This window comes from Wolffia australiana, chromosome 14 (genome assembly GCF_029677425.1).
Source record: "Wolffia australiana isolate 7733 chromosome 14, ASM2967742v1".
Lineage (NCBI taxonomy): Eukaryota > Viridiplantae > Streptophyta > Magnoliopsida > Alismatales > Araceae > Wolffia > Wolffia australiana.
In genome coordinates this window covers 7,155,436-7,170,796 of record NC_135848.1, presented here as the reverse complement: position 1 = coordinate 7,170,796, position 15,361 = coordinate 7,155,436, and the positions used below count along the sequence as shown (strand labels likewise).

Sequence of the window (15,361 nt, the reverse complement as noted above, 5' to 3'; positions counted from 1 at the left end):
AAGAAGAAGAAGATTCTAAGAGGAGAAACAAGAAAGCAAGAAGAAAAAGAAGAAGTAGAAAAAGAAGAAGAATCTAAGTGGTGAAGCAAGAGGAAGAAGAAGGATGTAAGTGGTGAAGCAAGAAGAAGAAGAAGAAGAATCTAAGAGGAGAAGCAAGAAGAAGTAGAAGAAGAATCTAAGAGGAGAAGCAAGAATAAGAAGAAGAAGAAGAAGAGGAAGTAGTAGAAAAAAATCTAAGAGGAGGAGCAAGAAGAAGAAGAAGAATCTAAGTGGTGAGGCAAGAATAAGAATAAGAAGAAGAAGAAGATTGGAAGAGGACAAACAAGAAGAAGAAGACAGAGAAGAAGAATCTAAGAGGGGAAGCAAGAAGAAGAAGAATCGAAGAGGAGAAAGAAGAAAGCAAGAAGAAAAAGAAGAAGAAGAAAAAGAAGAAGAATCTAAGTGGTGAAGCAAGAAGAAGAAGAAGGATGTAAGTGGTGAAGCAAGAAGAAGAAGTAGAAGAAGAGGAAGAATCTAAGAGGAGAAGCAAGAAGATGTAGAAGAAGAATCTAAGAGGAGAACTAAGAAGAAGAAGAAGAATCTAAGTGGTGAGGCAAGAATAAGAATAAGAAGAAGAAGAAGATTGGAAGAGGACAAACAAGAAGAAGAAAACGGAGAAGAAGAATCTAAGAGGGGAAGCAAGAAGAAGAAGAATCTAAGAGGAGAAACAAGAAAGCAAGAAGAAGAAGAAGAAGAACAAGAAGAAGAAGAATCTAAGGGGTGAAGCAAGAAGAAGAAGAAGAAGAATCTAAGTTGTGAAGCAAGAAGAAGAAGAAGAAGAAGAGGAAGAATCTAAGAGGAGAAGCAAGAAGAAGTAGAAGAAGAGTCTAAGAGGAGAAGCAAGAATAGGAAGAAGAAGAAGAAGGGGAAGTAGTAGAAGAAGAATCTAAGAGGAGAAGCAAGAAGAAGAAGAATCTATGTGGTGAAGCAAGAATAAGAAGAAGAAGAAGAAGATTTTTAGAGGAGAAACAAGAAGAAGAAGACAAAGAAGAAGAATCTAACTGGGGAAGCAAGAAGAAGAAGAATGTAAGAGGAGAAATAAGAAAGAAAGAAGAAAAAGAAGAAGAAGAAAAAGAAGAAGAATCTAAGTGGTGAAGCAAGAAGAAGAAGAAGGATCTAAGTGGTGAAGCAAGAAGAAGAATCTAAGAGGAGAAGCAAGAAGAAGTAGAAGAAGAATCTAAGAGGAGAAGCAAGAATAAGATGAAGAAGAAGAAGAGGAAGTAGTAGAAGAAGAATCTAAGAGGAGAAGCAAGAAGAAGAAGAAGAATCTAAGTGGTGAAGCAAGAAGAAGAAGAAGAAGAAGAAGAAGATTGTAAGAGGAGAAACAAGAAAAAGAAGACGGAGAAGAAGAATCTAAGAGGGGAAGCAAGAAGAAGAAGAATGTAAGAGGAGAAACAAGAAAGCAAGAAGAAAAGAAGAAGAAGAAAAGAAGAAGAATCTAAGTGGTGAAGCAAGAACAAGAACAAGAATCTAAGTGGTGAAACAAGAAGAAGAATCTAAGAGGAGAAGCTAGAAGAAGTAGAAGAAGAATCTAAGAGGAGAAGCTAGAAGAAGTAGAAGAAGAATCTAAGAGGAGAAGCAAGAATAAGAAGAAGAAGAAGAGGAAGAAGTAGAAGTAGAATCTAAGAGGAGAAGCAAGAAGAAGAAGAACAATCTAAGTGGTGAAGCAAGAATAAGAAGAAGAAGAAGAAGAAGAAGAAGAAGATTTTAAGAAGAAAAAGAAGAAGAAGAAGACGGAGAAGAAGAATCTAAGAGGGGAAGCAAGAAGAAGAAGAATCTAAGAGGAGAAACAAGAAAGCAAGAAGAAGAAGAAGAAGAAGAAGAAGAAGAAGAAGGATCAAACTGGTGAAGCAAGAAGAAGAAGAAGAAGAAGAAGAGGATGAATCTAAGAGGAGAAGCAAGAAGAAGTAGAAGAAGAATCTGAGAGGAGAAACAAAAATAAGAAGAAGAAGACGAAGAGGAAGTAGTAGAAGAAGATTCTAAGAGGAGAAACAAGAAAGCAAGAAGAAGAAGAAGAAGAAGAATCTATGTGGTGAAGCAAGAAGAAGAAGAAGGATCTAAGTGCTGAAGCAAGAAGAAGAAGAAGAAGAAGAAGAGGAAGAATCTAAGAGGAGAAGCAAGAAGATGTAGAAGAAGAATCTAAGAGGAGAACTAAGAAGAAGAAGAAGAATCTAAGTGGTGAGGCAAGAATAAGAATAAGAAGAAGAAGAAGATTGGAAGAGGACAAACAAGAAGAAGAAAACGGAGAAGAAGAATCTAAGAGGGGAAGCAAGAAGAAGAAGAATCTAAGAGGAGAAACAAGAAAGCAAGAAGAAGAAGAACAAGAACAAGAAGAAGAAGAATCTAAGTGGTGAAGCAAGAAGAAGAAGAAGAAGAATCTAAGTTGTGAAGCAAGAAGAAGAAGAAGAAGAGGAAGAATCTAAGAGGAGAAGCAAGAAGAAGTAGAAGAAGAGTCTAAGAGGAGAAGCAAGAATAGGAAGAAGAAGAAGAAGGGGAAGTAGTAGAAGAAGAATCTAAGAGGAGAAGCAAGAAGAAGAAGAATCTATGTGGTGAAGCAAGAATAAGAAGAAGAAGAAGAAGATTTTTAGAGGAGAAACAAGAAGAAGAAGACAAAGAAGAAGAATCTAACTGGGGAAGCAAGAAGAAGAAGAATGTAAGAGGAGAAATAAGAAAGAAAGAAGAAAAAGAAGAAGAAGAAAAAGAAGAAGAATCTAAGTGGTGAAGCAAGAAGAAGAAGAAGGATCTAAGTGGTGAAGCAAGAAGAAGAATCTAAGAGGAGAAGCAAGAAGAAGTAGAAGAAGAATCTAAGAGGAGAAGCAAGAATAAGATGAAGAAGAAGAAGAGGAAGTAGTAGAAGAAGAATCTAAGAGGAGAAGCAAGAAGAAGAAGAAGAATCTAAGTGGTGAAGCAAGAAGAAGAAGAAGAAGAAGAAGAAGAAGAAGATTGTAAGAGGAGAAACAAGAAAAAGAAGACGGAGAAGAAGAATCTAAGAGGGGAAGCAAGAAGAAGAAGAATGTAAGAGGAGAAACAAGAAAGCAAGAAGAAAAAGAAGAAGAAGAAAAAGAAGAAGAATCTAAGTGGTGAAGCAAGAACAAGAACAAGAATCTAAGTGGTGAAACAAGAAGAAGAATCTAAGAGGAGAAGCTAGAAGAAGTAGAAGAAGAATCTAAGAGGAGAAGCTAGAAGAAGTAGAAGAAGAATCTAAGAGGAGAAGCAAGAATAAGAAGAAGAAGAAGAGGAAGAAGTAGAAGTAGAATCTAAGAGGAGAAGCAAGAAGAAGAAGAACAATCTAAGTGGTGAAGCAAGAATAAGAAGAAGAAGAAGAAGAAGAAGAAGAAGATTTTAAGAAGAAAAAGAAGAAGAAGAAGACGGAGAAGAAGAATCTAAGAGGGGAAGCAAGAAGAAGAAGAATCTAAGAGGAGAAACAAGAAAGCAAGAAGAAGAAGAAGAAGAAGAAGAAGAAGGATCAAACTGGTGAAGCAAGAAGAAGAAGAAGAAGAAGAGGATGAATCTAAGAGGAGAAGCAAGAAGAAGTAGAAGAAGAATCTGAGAGGAGAAACAAAAATAAGAAGAAGAAGACGAAGAGGAAGTAGTAGAAGAAGATTCTAAGAGGAGAAACAAGAAAGCAAGAAGAAGAAGAAGAAGAAGAAGAAGAATCTATGTGGTGAAGCAAGAAGAAGAAGAAGGATCTAAGTGCTGAAGCAAGAAGAAGAAGAAGAAGAAGAAGAAGAAGAAGAAGAAGAATCTAAGAGGAGAAGCAAGAAGAAGTAGTAGAAGAATCTGAGAGGAGAAACAAGAATAAGAAGAAGAAGAAGAAGAGGAAGTAGTAGAGAAGAATCTAAGTGGAGAAGCAAGAAGAAGAAGAATCTAAGTGGTGAAGCAAGAATAAGAAGAAGTAGAAGAAGAAGAAGATTTTAAGAGGAGAAACAAGAAGAAGAAGACGGAGAAGAAGAATCTAAGAGGGGAAGCAAGAAGAAGAAGAATCGAAGAGGAGAAACAAGAAAGCAAGAAGAAAAAGAAGAAGAAGAAAAAGAAGAAGGATGTAAGTGGTGAAGCAAGAAGAAGAAGAAGAAGAAGAAGAAGAAGAAGAGGAAGAATCTAAGAGGAGAAGCAAGAAGATGTAGAAGAAGAATCTAAGAGGAGAACCAAGAAGAAGAAGAAGATTTTAAGAGGAGAAACAAGAAGAAGAAGACGGAGAAGAAGAATCTAAGAGGGGAAGCAAGAAGAAGAATCTAAGAGGAGAAACAAGAAAGCAAGAAGAAAAAGAAGAAGAATCTAAGTGGTGAAGCAAGAACAAGAAGGATCTATGTGGTGAAGCAAGAAGAAGAATCTAAGAAGAGAAGCAAGAAGAAGTAGAAGAAGAATCTAAGAGGAGATGTAAGAATAAGAAGAATAAGAAGAAGAGGAAGAAGTAGAAGAAGAATCTAAGAGGAGAAGCAAGAAGAAGAAGAAGAATCTAAGTGGTGAAGCAAGAATAAGAAGAAGAAGAACAAGAGGAAGAAGAAGAAGAAGATTTTAAGTGGAGAAACAAGAAGAAGAAGACAGAGAAGTAGTAGAAGAAGAATCTAAAAGGAGAAGCAAGAAGAAGAAGAAGAATCTAAGTGGTGAAGCACAAATAAGAATAAGAAGAAGAAGAAGATTTGAGGAGGAGAAACAAGAAGAAGAAGACGGAGAAGAAGAGTCTAAGAGGGGAACCAAGAAGAAGAAGAATCTAAGAGGAGAAACAAGAAAGCAAGAAGAAGAACAAGAAGAACAAAAATCTAAGTGGTGAATCAAGAAGAAGAAGAAGGATCTAAGTTGTGAAGCAAGAAGAAGAAGAAGAAGAAGAAGAAGAAGAAGAAGAGGAAGAATCTAAGAGGAGAAGCAAGAAGAAGTAGAAGAAGAATCTAAGAGGAGAAGCAAGAATAAGAAGAAGAAGAAGAAGAGGAAGTAATAGAAGAAGAATCTAAGAGGAGAAGCAAGAAGAAGAAGAAGAATCTAAGGGGTGAAGCAAGAATAAGAAGAAGAAGAAGAAGATTTTAAGAGGAGAAAGAAGAAGAAGAAGACGGAGAAGAAGTATCTAAGAGGGGAAGCAAGAAGAAGAAGAATCTAAGAGGAGAAACAAGAAAGCAAGAAGAAGAAGAAGAAGAAGAAGAATCTAAGTGGTGAAGCAAGAAGAAGAAGAAGGATTTAAGTGCTGAAGCAAGAAGAAGAAGAGGAAGAAGAGGAAGAATCTAAGAGGAGAAGCAAGAAGAAGTAGAAGAAGAATCTGAGAGGAGAAACAAGAATAAGAAGAAGAAGAAGAAGAGGAAGTAGTAGAAGAAGAATCTAAGAGGAGAAGCAAGAAGAAGAAGAAGAATCTAAGTGATGAAGCAAGAATAAGAAGTAGAAGAAGAAGAAGATTTTAAGAGGAGAAACAAGAAGAAGAAGACGGAGAAGAAGAATCTAAGAGGAGAAACAAGAAAGCAAGAAGAAGAAGAATCTAAGTGGTGAAGCAAGAAGAAGAAGAAGGATCTAAGTGCTGAAGCAAGAAGAAGAAGAAGAAGAAGAGGAAGAATCTAAGAGGAGAAGCAAGAAGAAGTAGAAGAAGAATCTGAGAGGAGAAACAAGAATAAGAAGAAGAAGAAGAAGAGGAAGTAGTAGAGGAAGAATCTAAGAGGAGAAGCAAGAAGAAGAAGAAGAATCTAAGTGATGAAGCAAGAATAAGAAGTAGAAGAAGAAGAAGATTTTAAGAGGAGAAACAAGAAGAAGAAGACGGAGAAGAAGAATCTAAGAGGGGAAGCAAGAAGAAGAAGAATCGAAGAGGAGAAACAAGAAAGCAAGAAGAAAAAGAAGAAGAAGAAAAAGAAGAAGAATCTAAGTGGTGAAGCAAGAAGAAGAAGAAGAAGAAGAAGAAGAAGAGGAAGAATCTAAGAGGAGAAGCAAGAAGAAGTAGAAGAAGAATCTAAGAGGAGAAGCAAGAATAAGAAGAAGAAGAAGAAGAGGAAGTAGTAGAAGAAGAATCTAAGAGGAGAAGCAAGAAAAAGAAGAAGAATCTAAGTGGTGAAGCAAGAATAAGAAGAAGAAGAAGAAGAAGAAGAAGATTTTAAGAGGAGAAACAAATGAAGAAGACGGAGAAGAATAATCTAAGAGAGGAAGCAAGAAGAAGAAGAATCTAAGAGGAGAAACAAGAAAGCAAGAAGAAAAACAAGAAGAAGAAAAATCTAAGTGGTGAAGCAAGAAGAAAAAAAAGGATCTAAGTTGTGAAGCAAGAAGAAGAAGAAGAGGAGGAGGAGGGAGAATCTAAGACAAGAAGAAGAAGTAGAAGAAGAATCTAAGAGGAGAAGCAAGAATAAGAAAAAGAAGAAGAAGAGGAAGTAGTAGAAGAAGAATCTAAGAGAAGAAGCAAGAAGAAGAAGAAGAATCTAAATGGTGAAGCAAGAAAAAGAAGAAGAAGAAGAAGAAGAAGAAGATTTTAAGAGGAGAAACAAGAAGAAGAAGACGGAGAAGAAGAATCTAAGAGGGGAAGCAAGAAGAAGAAGAATCTAAGAGGAGAAAGAAGAAAGCAAGAAGAAGAAGAAGAAGAAGGAGATTCTAAGAGGAGAAAAAAGAATAAGAAGACGGAGAAGAAGAATCGAAGAGGGGAAGCAAGAAGAAGAAGAATCTAAGAGGAGAAACAACTAAGCAAGAAGAAGAAGAAGACTTTCTTTTTTTCTTCTTTTATCCTCAAGGATTGCTTCTTGACAGCGAGAAGGAGAGGTCAGCGGGGGCGCCCAACCCTGGTGAGGCCGAGGTAGGCGACGAGCCTGAACACGACGAGCATAGCGAAGAGCGCGGCGACGGAGCCCCCCCCGCCGCGCAGCCCCACGGCCTTCACGGCGGGATACTCCTCCACGGGGCAGGCGCGAGCCCCGTCGCAGGGGTACGTGTCGCCGGGGGAGAGCTGGGCCATGAGCGCGAGGCGGAAGAGGTGGTACATGGGGGAGAGAAGGCGCACCCAGGCGACGAAGCGGGGGAGGCGCTGCACGAAGAAGCCGGCGCCGAGCATGAAGGCGAGCATGAGCACGGAGGCGAGCGCCGCGGCGGTCTTTGCGTCGAGGACGAGCGCGCCGAGGGCGAGGCCGAGGCCCTGCGAGACGAGCGCGCCGAGGAGCATGGCGGCGAGCGTCTGGAAGAAGGGGGCGGGGGCGAGGCGGAGGCCGGCCATGAAGTAGACGGAGGCGACGAGCGCGGCGGGCAGGGCGAGCTCCATGGGCAGGTCGCCGGCCGTTCTTGCCGCGAAGTAGGCGGAGAGGCGGTACATGCGCGAGGCGCGCTCCTTGGCCAGCACCGCCCTCTCTTGCGGGAACGCGAAGATCGCCTCGAACAGAGGGAAGAACCCGCAGAAGCTCGCCATGAAGAACAGCAGCCCCGCCTGCGGTTTTTTTTTTTTAAAGTTTATTCTTGTGTGGGTTCATTCCTTTTGCGCGACTCTTCTCATGATGATGGAGATGGAGAAGAAGAAGACGATGATGATAGTTATGATGGGAATAAAATGATAATGACGACGACGATGATGATGACAAGTAATAATAATAATAAATAATAACAAGAAGAGCAAAGAGAATAATGCTCAGATGATGACGATGATGATTTGCAGAAGCAGAAGATGATGACGATGATGATGATGACAGAAAATAATTATTATTATTATAATTATAATAATAATAATAATAATAAGAGCAAAGAGAATAATGCTTAGATGATGACGATGATGATTTGCAGAACTAGAAGAAGAAGATGATGATGATGATGATGATGATGAACTAAGAGAAAGATAATAAGATAATGATGCAGATGAAGATAAGAAGAAGATGATGAGGGTGACGATCAGATCAGAAGGTTTTCATTCCTTGGTTATTCATCTCTCTCCCTTCACATATTTTCTTACTGGAGAAAACGTATATTAGATGATGAGGAGAGGAAGACGGAGCACGAGATAAGGAGAATAATAAATAATAATAAGATGACGGCGATGATGATTTGCAAAAGAAGATTAGAAGAAGAAAATGACGAACAAAGAAGAAGATGATGATGATGATGAGCAAAGAGATCAATAATAAGATGATAATGATGAGGGACGAAGAGAACAACAATAAAATGATGATGATGGAGATGGAGACGAAGATAAGAAGAATATGAGGCGGCCGATGATCATTACAATGTCAAGGATAAAAATGATACTGATGATGATAAAGATAAAAGCGATGACGATGATGACGAATATAAAAATGAAAACGATGATGAGGAAGGCGATAAAAAGATGACGAGGATGATGATGATGAAAAATAAGAAGAAGAAAGATAAAGGAGAAAAATCATCAAAGAAGAAGAGACAGAAGAAGAAGAAGAAAGATAAAGAAAAGGAAAGAGAAGATCGGTAACCTGGTCTTGCAGGTGGCCGGAGGAGCGCCACCAGAGGAGCCCAGCGAGGAGCGCGGACGCGGCGACCTGAGAAACCCTCAACAGAGACAGCGACTCGTGGCTCCGCTCCTTCATCCCTCTCCTCAGCAACACCACAAACTGCACCCACCACCCCGTCGCCCACTCCTTCTCCTCTCCCCCCTCCTCTTCTCCCCCCTTCTCCCCTTTCTCTTCTTCTTCCTCCGCCTCCGCCGGAGCGAACTTCTCCAGCGCCCCAATTTCCCCGCTCGCCAAGTCCAAGAGAAAATCAGCCGGGTTCGTCGCCAGCGACGGGCTCATCAGCCCGAGCTCGGCGAAGTAGCCCATGGCGGCCGAGCCCTCTCCGTAGTAGACCGCCCGCCCCGTGGACAGCAGCAGAACCCGGTCGAACATGTAGAACACCCGGCTCGACGGCTGGTGGATGGTCAGGACCACGGTCCGGCCCCCCCGAGCCACCCCCCTCAGCGCGGCCACGATCCGCGCCGCCGTGGTCGAGTCCAGGCCCGACGTGGGCTCGTCCAGCAGCACCAGGCTCGGGTCCACGAGCAGCTCCTGCCCGATGCTGACCCGCTTCCTCTCGCCGCCGGACACGCCGCGCCGGGCCGGGCCGCCGACGAGGCTCGCGCGGCAGGCGCCCAGGCCGAGCTGGTCCGCGACGGCGCGGGCCATGGTCCGAGCCAGGGGCGCGGGGAGGCGCAGGCGGGCGGTGTAGAGCAGGGTCTCTTCGACGGTGAGGTGGGGGTAGAGGACGTCGTCCTGGGGGACGAAGGCGATACGGCGGCGCATGGCGGAGGTTAAGGGGCGGTCGTTGTAGGAGACGGAGCCGGTCACGGCGAGCTGGCCGGCCAGCGCGGTGAGAAGGGTGGTCTTGCCGCTGCCCGACGGGCCCAGCAGGGCGACCATCTCGCCCGGCCGGACGGTGCCGGAGACGCCGTCGAGCACCGTCTTCTCCGGCCGCGCGATCTTGTAAACCACGTCCCGGAACTGTCACAGAGAGAGAGAGAGACGTCAAGGAGAGAGAGAGGGAGAGATGCAGAGGGGAAAAACCGTCGAGGAGAGATATATAGAGAGATGCTCCAGTGAAGAAGCCGTCGAGGAGAGAGATATAGAGAGATGCTCCGGTGAAGAAGCCGTCGAGGAGAGAGAGGGAGAGAGATGCCCGTGTGAAGAAGCCGTCATGGAGGGAGAGAGAGAGATGCCCGAGTAAATAAACATTCAAGGAGACAGACAGAGAGAGACATGCCCCAGTGAAGAAGCCGTCATGGAGAGAGAGAGAGAGAGATAGATGTCCAAGTAAATTAACATTCAAGAAGACAGACAGAGAGAGACATGCCCCAGTGAAGGAGCCGTCAAGGAGAGAAACAGAGAGAGAGATGCCCGAGTGAAGAAGCCGTCAAGGAGAGCAAGAGAGAGAGAGATGCCCGAGTGAAGAAGCCTTCAAGGAGGGAGAGAGAGATGCCCGAGTGAAGAAATCATCAAGGAGAGAGCGGGAGAGAGATGTCCAAGTGAAGAGGCCTTCAAGGAGAGAGAGAATGAGAGAGAGAGAGAGAGAGAAATGCCCGAGTCAAGAAGCCGTCATGGAGAGAGAGAGATGCGCAAGTAAATAACCCTTCAAGGAGACAGAGAGAGATGCCCTAGTGACGAAGCCGTGAAGGAGAGAGAGAGATGCCCCAGTGAAGAAGCCGTCAAAGAGAGAGAAATGCCCGAGAGAAGAAGCCGTCAAGGAGAGAAAGAGAGAGAGAGAGATGCCCGAGTGAAGAAGCCTTCAAGGAGAGAAAGAGAGAGAAAGAGAGATGCCCGAGTGAAGGAGCCGTCAAGGAGAGAAAGATAGAGAGAGGGAGAGAGAGAGATGCCCGAGTCAAGAAGCTGAGGGAGAGAGAGATGCCGTCGGCGTCAAGAAGCCGTCAAGGAGAGAGAGTGCGAGAGAGAGAGGGGACGAGCCTTGAGAGTGACGGGGAATTGGCATTGCCGGTAGACCGCGGCGGCGGCAGCGCCGCTCTCATCTTGAAGCTCCGCCGCCGGCATTTTCTCTCTCTAGATAGACTGTGGGCAAGACGAAGAAGGAGAGAGGTTCAAGAACGAGAGAGAGAGAATGGTAGTCGGACTCAATTTGTAGGCCTTCCTACCCTGCCACGTTACGCATGCATGTATACTGAGATCTAGAGAGAGAAAGAGAGAAAGAAATGATTCAGAAGAGAGAAAAGATGCTAGAGAGAGAGAGAGAAGCAAGACGTGTGTGTGCGAGAGAGAATAGCGAGATAGAGATGGAGAGAGAAGAGGAGAGTAGAGAGAGAGAAAGAGAGAGGAGAATAGAAAAGCATAGAGATAGAGCGATAGAGGCACAGAGAGAGAAAGAAATAGAGAGATAAAGTGAGAAAAACAGAGAGATAGAGAGAGAGAAGCAGAGAAAAGCATATACAGAGAACGAGGGGGACTGGCAGGGAGAGAGAGAGAGAGAGAGAACCAAAGACAGAAAGAGAGAGAAAGAAAAACAAGAGAGCCACAGACAGAGAGAGAGAGGGGCAAATTCAGATAGAGAGAGAGCGAGAAAGAGAGAGAGAGAGAGAGAGGCAAAGACAGAAAGAGAGAGAGAAAGAGAAACAAAGGCACAGACGGAGAGAGAGAGGGGCAGAGTCAGATAGAGACAGAGAGAGCGAGAAAGAGAGAGAGAGAAACATATGAAGAGAGAGAAACAGAAAGAAAGAAAGAGGCACAGACAGAATAAGAAAGAGAGAAACAGAGTGTGGCAAAAACAGAAAGAAAGAGAGAGGTACAGATCGATAGAGACAGAGAGAGACGGATAGAGAGAGACACACACAGATAGACAAAGAGAGAGAAACAGAGCTAGAGAGAGAGAGATTAAAAGGATAGTTCGATTCAGGATACACATGGAAGCCGAAGAAGGAAGTGTGGGGCGAGAGGACGCGCCTCCAGGAAAAGGATTGCACCGGCGAGGTCGAGATACGAGCTTTCTATCGGACACCCCCCCACGCGCCATTAATTAATTAAATTATCAATGAATGAAGATAATCGATAGATAGATAGATTGAAGATAGATACGTCGCAACGTCTTCCCAAGCTTCTCCTCCCCTTCAATGAAGCCGCGCCTTCCCAACAAGCTTATCCTTCTCACTGATCATATCGTTTCAATGACACTCATAACCAAAACTATAAGATTCAAAAACTTATTTACACGATGTAGTCTTGAGGAAATATCCTCCACAAAAATTATGAGTGCTCCCTTTATTTGTTTGTTTTTTTTCCCCAATTGTCGACATAATCATGTTGTGTGTAGTCTTCTGGAAATGCCCTCAACAAAAATTATGAGTAGTCCCTTTATTTATTTATTCCTCCAATTTCAAATATAATCATGTGGTTTAAATAACACTACTAACCTAAAGCTGTAGATTCATACACTTATTTCCAAGTTGGAGCCTTCTGAAATGCCCTCAACAAAAATATAATAATGCTATCTACTTTCCCCAACTTTAAATATTATAGTTTTGTTTCAATAACACTAGTAACCCAAAACTATATATTGAAATAATTATTTCTATAATGGAGTCTTCCTGAAATGCCCTCATCAAAAATTTTAAGTATTCCTTTTATTTATTTATTTCTCCAATTTAAATCTAAGCACGTTGTTTCATAAAACTACAGACCCAGAACTATAGAGTGAAACTATTATCCATGATATAGTCCTTTTATTTATTTATTTTATGATTTATTTTCTCTTTTTTAAAATCTTCTCACGCTGTTTTAATAACGTTACTGTTCAAAAACTATAGATTCAAACACTCAATTTCATCAGTTCATTTGTTCTCGAATTTAATTGTGTTAGCAAATCGAAATGTCATTGAAGTGGTAGTAAACTATACCAACATATGTTGACTGATCCCATGGCATAAGCTGATAGAATGATGTGTCTAACTGAAAAATGTGTGTAAATTAGAATATTTACTATTATTTTGTTTTATTATAAAAATTGTCCTTTTGCATTTTTACTATTATCTTTTTGCATGTTACTATTAATCTCCATAACATTTTTATATTAGAAATGTAATATTCACGCATCTTTTACTATTAAAATATGGCTTATCGATAACTTTATATTTTATTCCTATTGTTTTGTAATCATATTTATTCAATAACACTAACAAGTCAAAACTACGAAATTCAAACAATAAATTCTTTCAACATGTTTATTATTGATTTTATTGTATAAAGACATTGAAATCTCATCGAATTGGACTAACGCATGTTGACCCATGACATGGTATGAGCTAAAATATGATGTATCAATGTGGAAAGTGTGTGTAGATTAAAATATGTTCTATATCATTTTTATAGTAATTGTTTTTCAAAACATGATATGATTATAATAATTTTCATGTTATAAATAATTACAATAATATTAGTGTAATTCAACTATAATATTTAAATCATTTATAAATAAAAGAGGGTTCATCAAGAATTTTATGATTGCTTGCTCGTGTTTCTTAATCATGATTTTGTTATATAATTGAAAAATATAATGGAAAACTATATATTCAAACAATGAATCACATCAAGATATTTATTCCTGAATTAATTGGTGCTGAATTATACCAATGTATGTCTACACATGCCATGGTATGACCAGAAAAATGATGTGTCAAACTCAAAATATGTTTAAATTTAAATATTGATTATATTATTATTATCTTTGAAATATATTCCAAAACATGTATCTTTGATGTAGGACGGCTAGTGAGAAGGGTGACTGAGGTGATGGATACGACAACGATGGGTAAAAGGTTCTAGACGGGTTTGTATGGAGGGATAAAAACAGACCACAGAAATCCACACGGTCGAATTTAGAGTTTAAGACCGATGAGATACTGGTGGTGCAGCTCCGATCCTCGTCGAGGGCGGGAGTACTGTCTTCACCCACCGCGACGATGCCGAGGCACCAAAATCAATACCCGAATTCACGTCACGAAAGAAACTCTCGAAGAGAATTGTAGGAAAACCCAAATCAAATTAAATCTGACGGTGGAGGAAACTTCTCGTGGAATACTGGACAGAGAACACTTCGACACCAAAGAATTCAGGCGTACCTCGACACCGTAGTGCATGAAGAGGCTGCGGGGAATTCTGACCGTGGCAAGACTGGGCGAATCCGGGCGTTGAGCGGCCCACTAGATGATGGAATCTGGGCGTTCCGGGCGTTGTACAGCCCTGGCAAAGAGCAAGACCGACGAGTGCAGACACGGACAAGACGGGTGACCACGGACAAACTGGGCACGGGCCATCCTGAAGCAGCCTTGGGGTTCCCCTTTGGGCGGCCCTAGGCAGGCAGCCAAGGCGTCCTGGGGACGGCCTTTGGGCAGCCCTGGTTGGGGCGGCCCTAAGCGGGCAGCCTGGGGCGGCCTTTGGGCGGCCCTGGGTAGGTGGCCTGGGGCGGCTTGGGGGTGGCCTTGGGCAGCCCTGGTTGGGGCGGCCTGGGCGGCCTTTGGGCGGCCCTAGGCGGGCAGCCTGTGGCGGCCTAGGGGCAGCCTTGGCAGCCGGGGTTGGGGCGGCCTGGGCAGCCTTTGGGGCAATCCTTGGAGGGCAGCCGGGGCGGCCTGGGGGCGGCCTTTGCGGCCTTTGGGCGGCCCTAGGCAGGCAGTCTAGGCGGCCTGGGGGCAGGCTTGGGCAGCCCTAAATGGGCGGCCTAAGTCGTCCTAGGGCAACCTTGGGAGAGCGAGAGAGAGAGAGGGAGAGAGAGAGTGGGAGAGGGAAGGAGAGGGAGAGAGAATGGGAAGGGAAGAGAGGGGGAGGAAGGACGAGGGGTGGGAGGCCGGCGAAGCAAGGCGGCGGTGGCGGCGGTGGCGGCGGTGGTAGGGTTGAAGGAGGGATAGGGAGGCTGGGCAGTCCTCCAACAAGAGTTAACAATAAACTCAAATCTTGAATAATGACTGCCTAACTGTTTCTTGAAACAATGGCCTACACATATAGGCCTTGGAGGAAAGAGAAAATACAACTTAACAACGAGAAATTAAAGACAAGGAATTAAAGGCGAGAGACGTGCTTCGTGACACGTCAAGGGGTAATTCTTGATCTGCCGTTGGCGACGTGTCATGATGCGTGAAGGGGCGTGCGTGTGTGGAGATGTGCATGATGCCCATGTGTTGACTTTGTCCAATGATGGTGGCGGCGTGTCCGTAGCGGTGGCATTGACTTCGGTTGGCGGTGGCCGAGTGTCCGTAGTGGCGGCGTTGACTTCGGTTGATGACGGTGATGAGTCCAATGTCGATGCGTTGGCATCCGCGCCATCAATCTTACTATTGAATGAAAATATGCATGTCCGACAAGCCAATCTGATGGTGAGCGCCAGCCCGAGATCACCGCCACGTCTTTGAAGCCATTGTCATCATCTTCATCGACCCCTGCTGGCTCACGTCCCGCCCGACCGACACGCCAAGGCTATGGTGAAGAAATCCAGGTTTAATACCCTAGGTGAGAAGCACGACCATGCCACCGGCTGACTCAAATTTCTCGCCGGCTTGTGCTCACTTTATTTGCCAATTTATCGTGCTTTTGTTTTGGTCGCGTTGGTACTCGTCGTGGCGCATCCGTATCGTTGTGTTTTCATGTTCATATCACCGTACTTGTTCACGTCGTTTTATTTTATCGTCGTTTAATTTCCCTAGTTTCTTTTATTTATTTTGAAAAAGGGTACCTTGTTGGACCTCCTTATTGGATTCATTGTAAAAGGCCCATCATGGCCCTATATAAGGCCATGATGGGCACCACACACATTTCAGATCTTGTTTTCGTTATGGAAGCTATTTTTTCACAACCAGGTCTCACAAGAGGGAGAAGATGGAGGAAGAATAAGAGAGGGAAGAAGAAGACGAGGAGGAGAAGAGAAGAACACAAGGGAAGTTGTCGTTGCTGGG

At 43.2% G+C, this 15,361-nt stretch overlaps 1 protein-coding gene across 1 annotated transcript; it reads right to left on the bottom strand.

Moving 5' to 3' along the window:
* Positions 1-6,700: 6,700 nt before the first annotated feature.
* On the bottom strand, positions 6,701-9,425 carry LOC144712483 (ABC transporter G family member 9-like; the record flags this gene model as incomplete). The annotated part of the gene is made up of 3 exons (XM_078586783.1): positions 6,701-7,411; positions 8,421-8,585; positions 8,628-9,425. Coding segments are annotated over 3 exons (1,617 nt in total), but the record flags the coding sequence as incomplete, so codon positions are not given.
* Between the last annotated feature and the right edge of the window lie 5,936 nt (positions 9,426-15,361).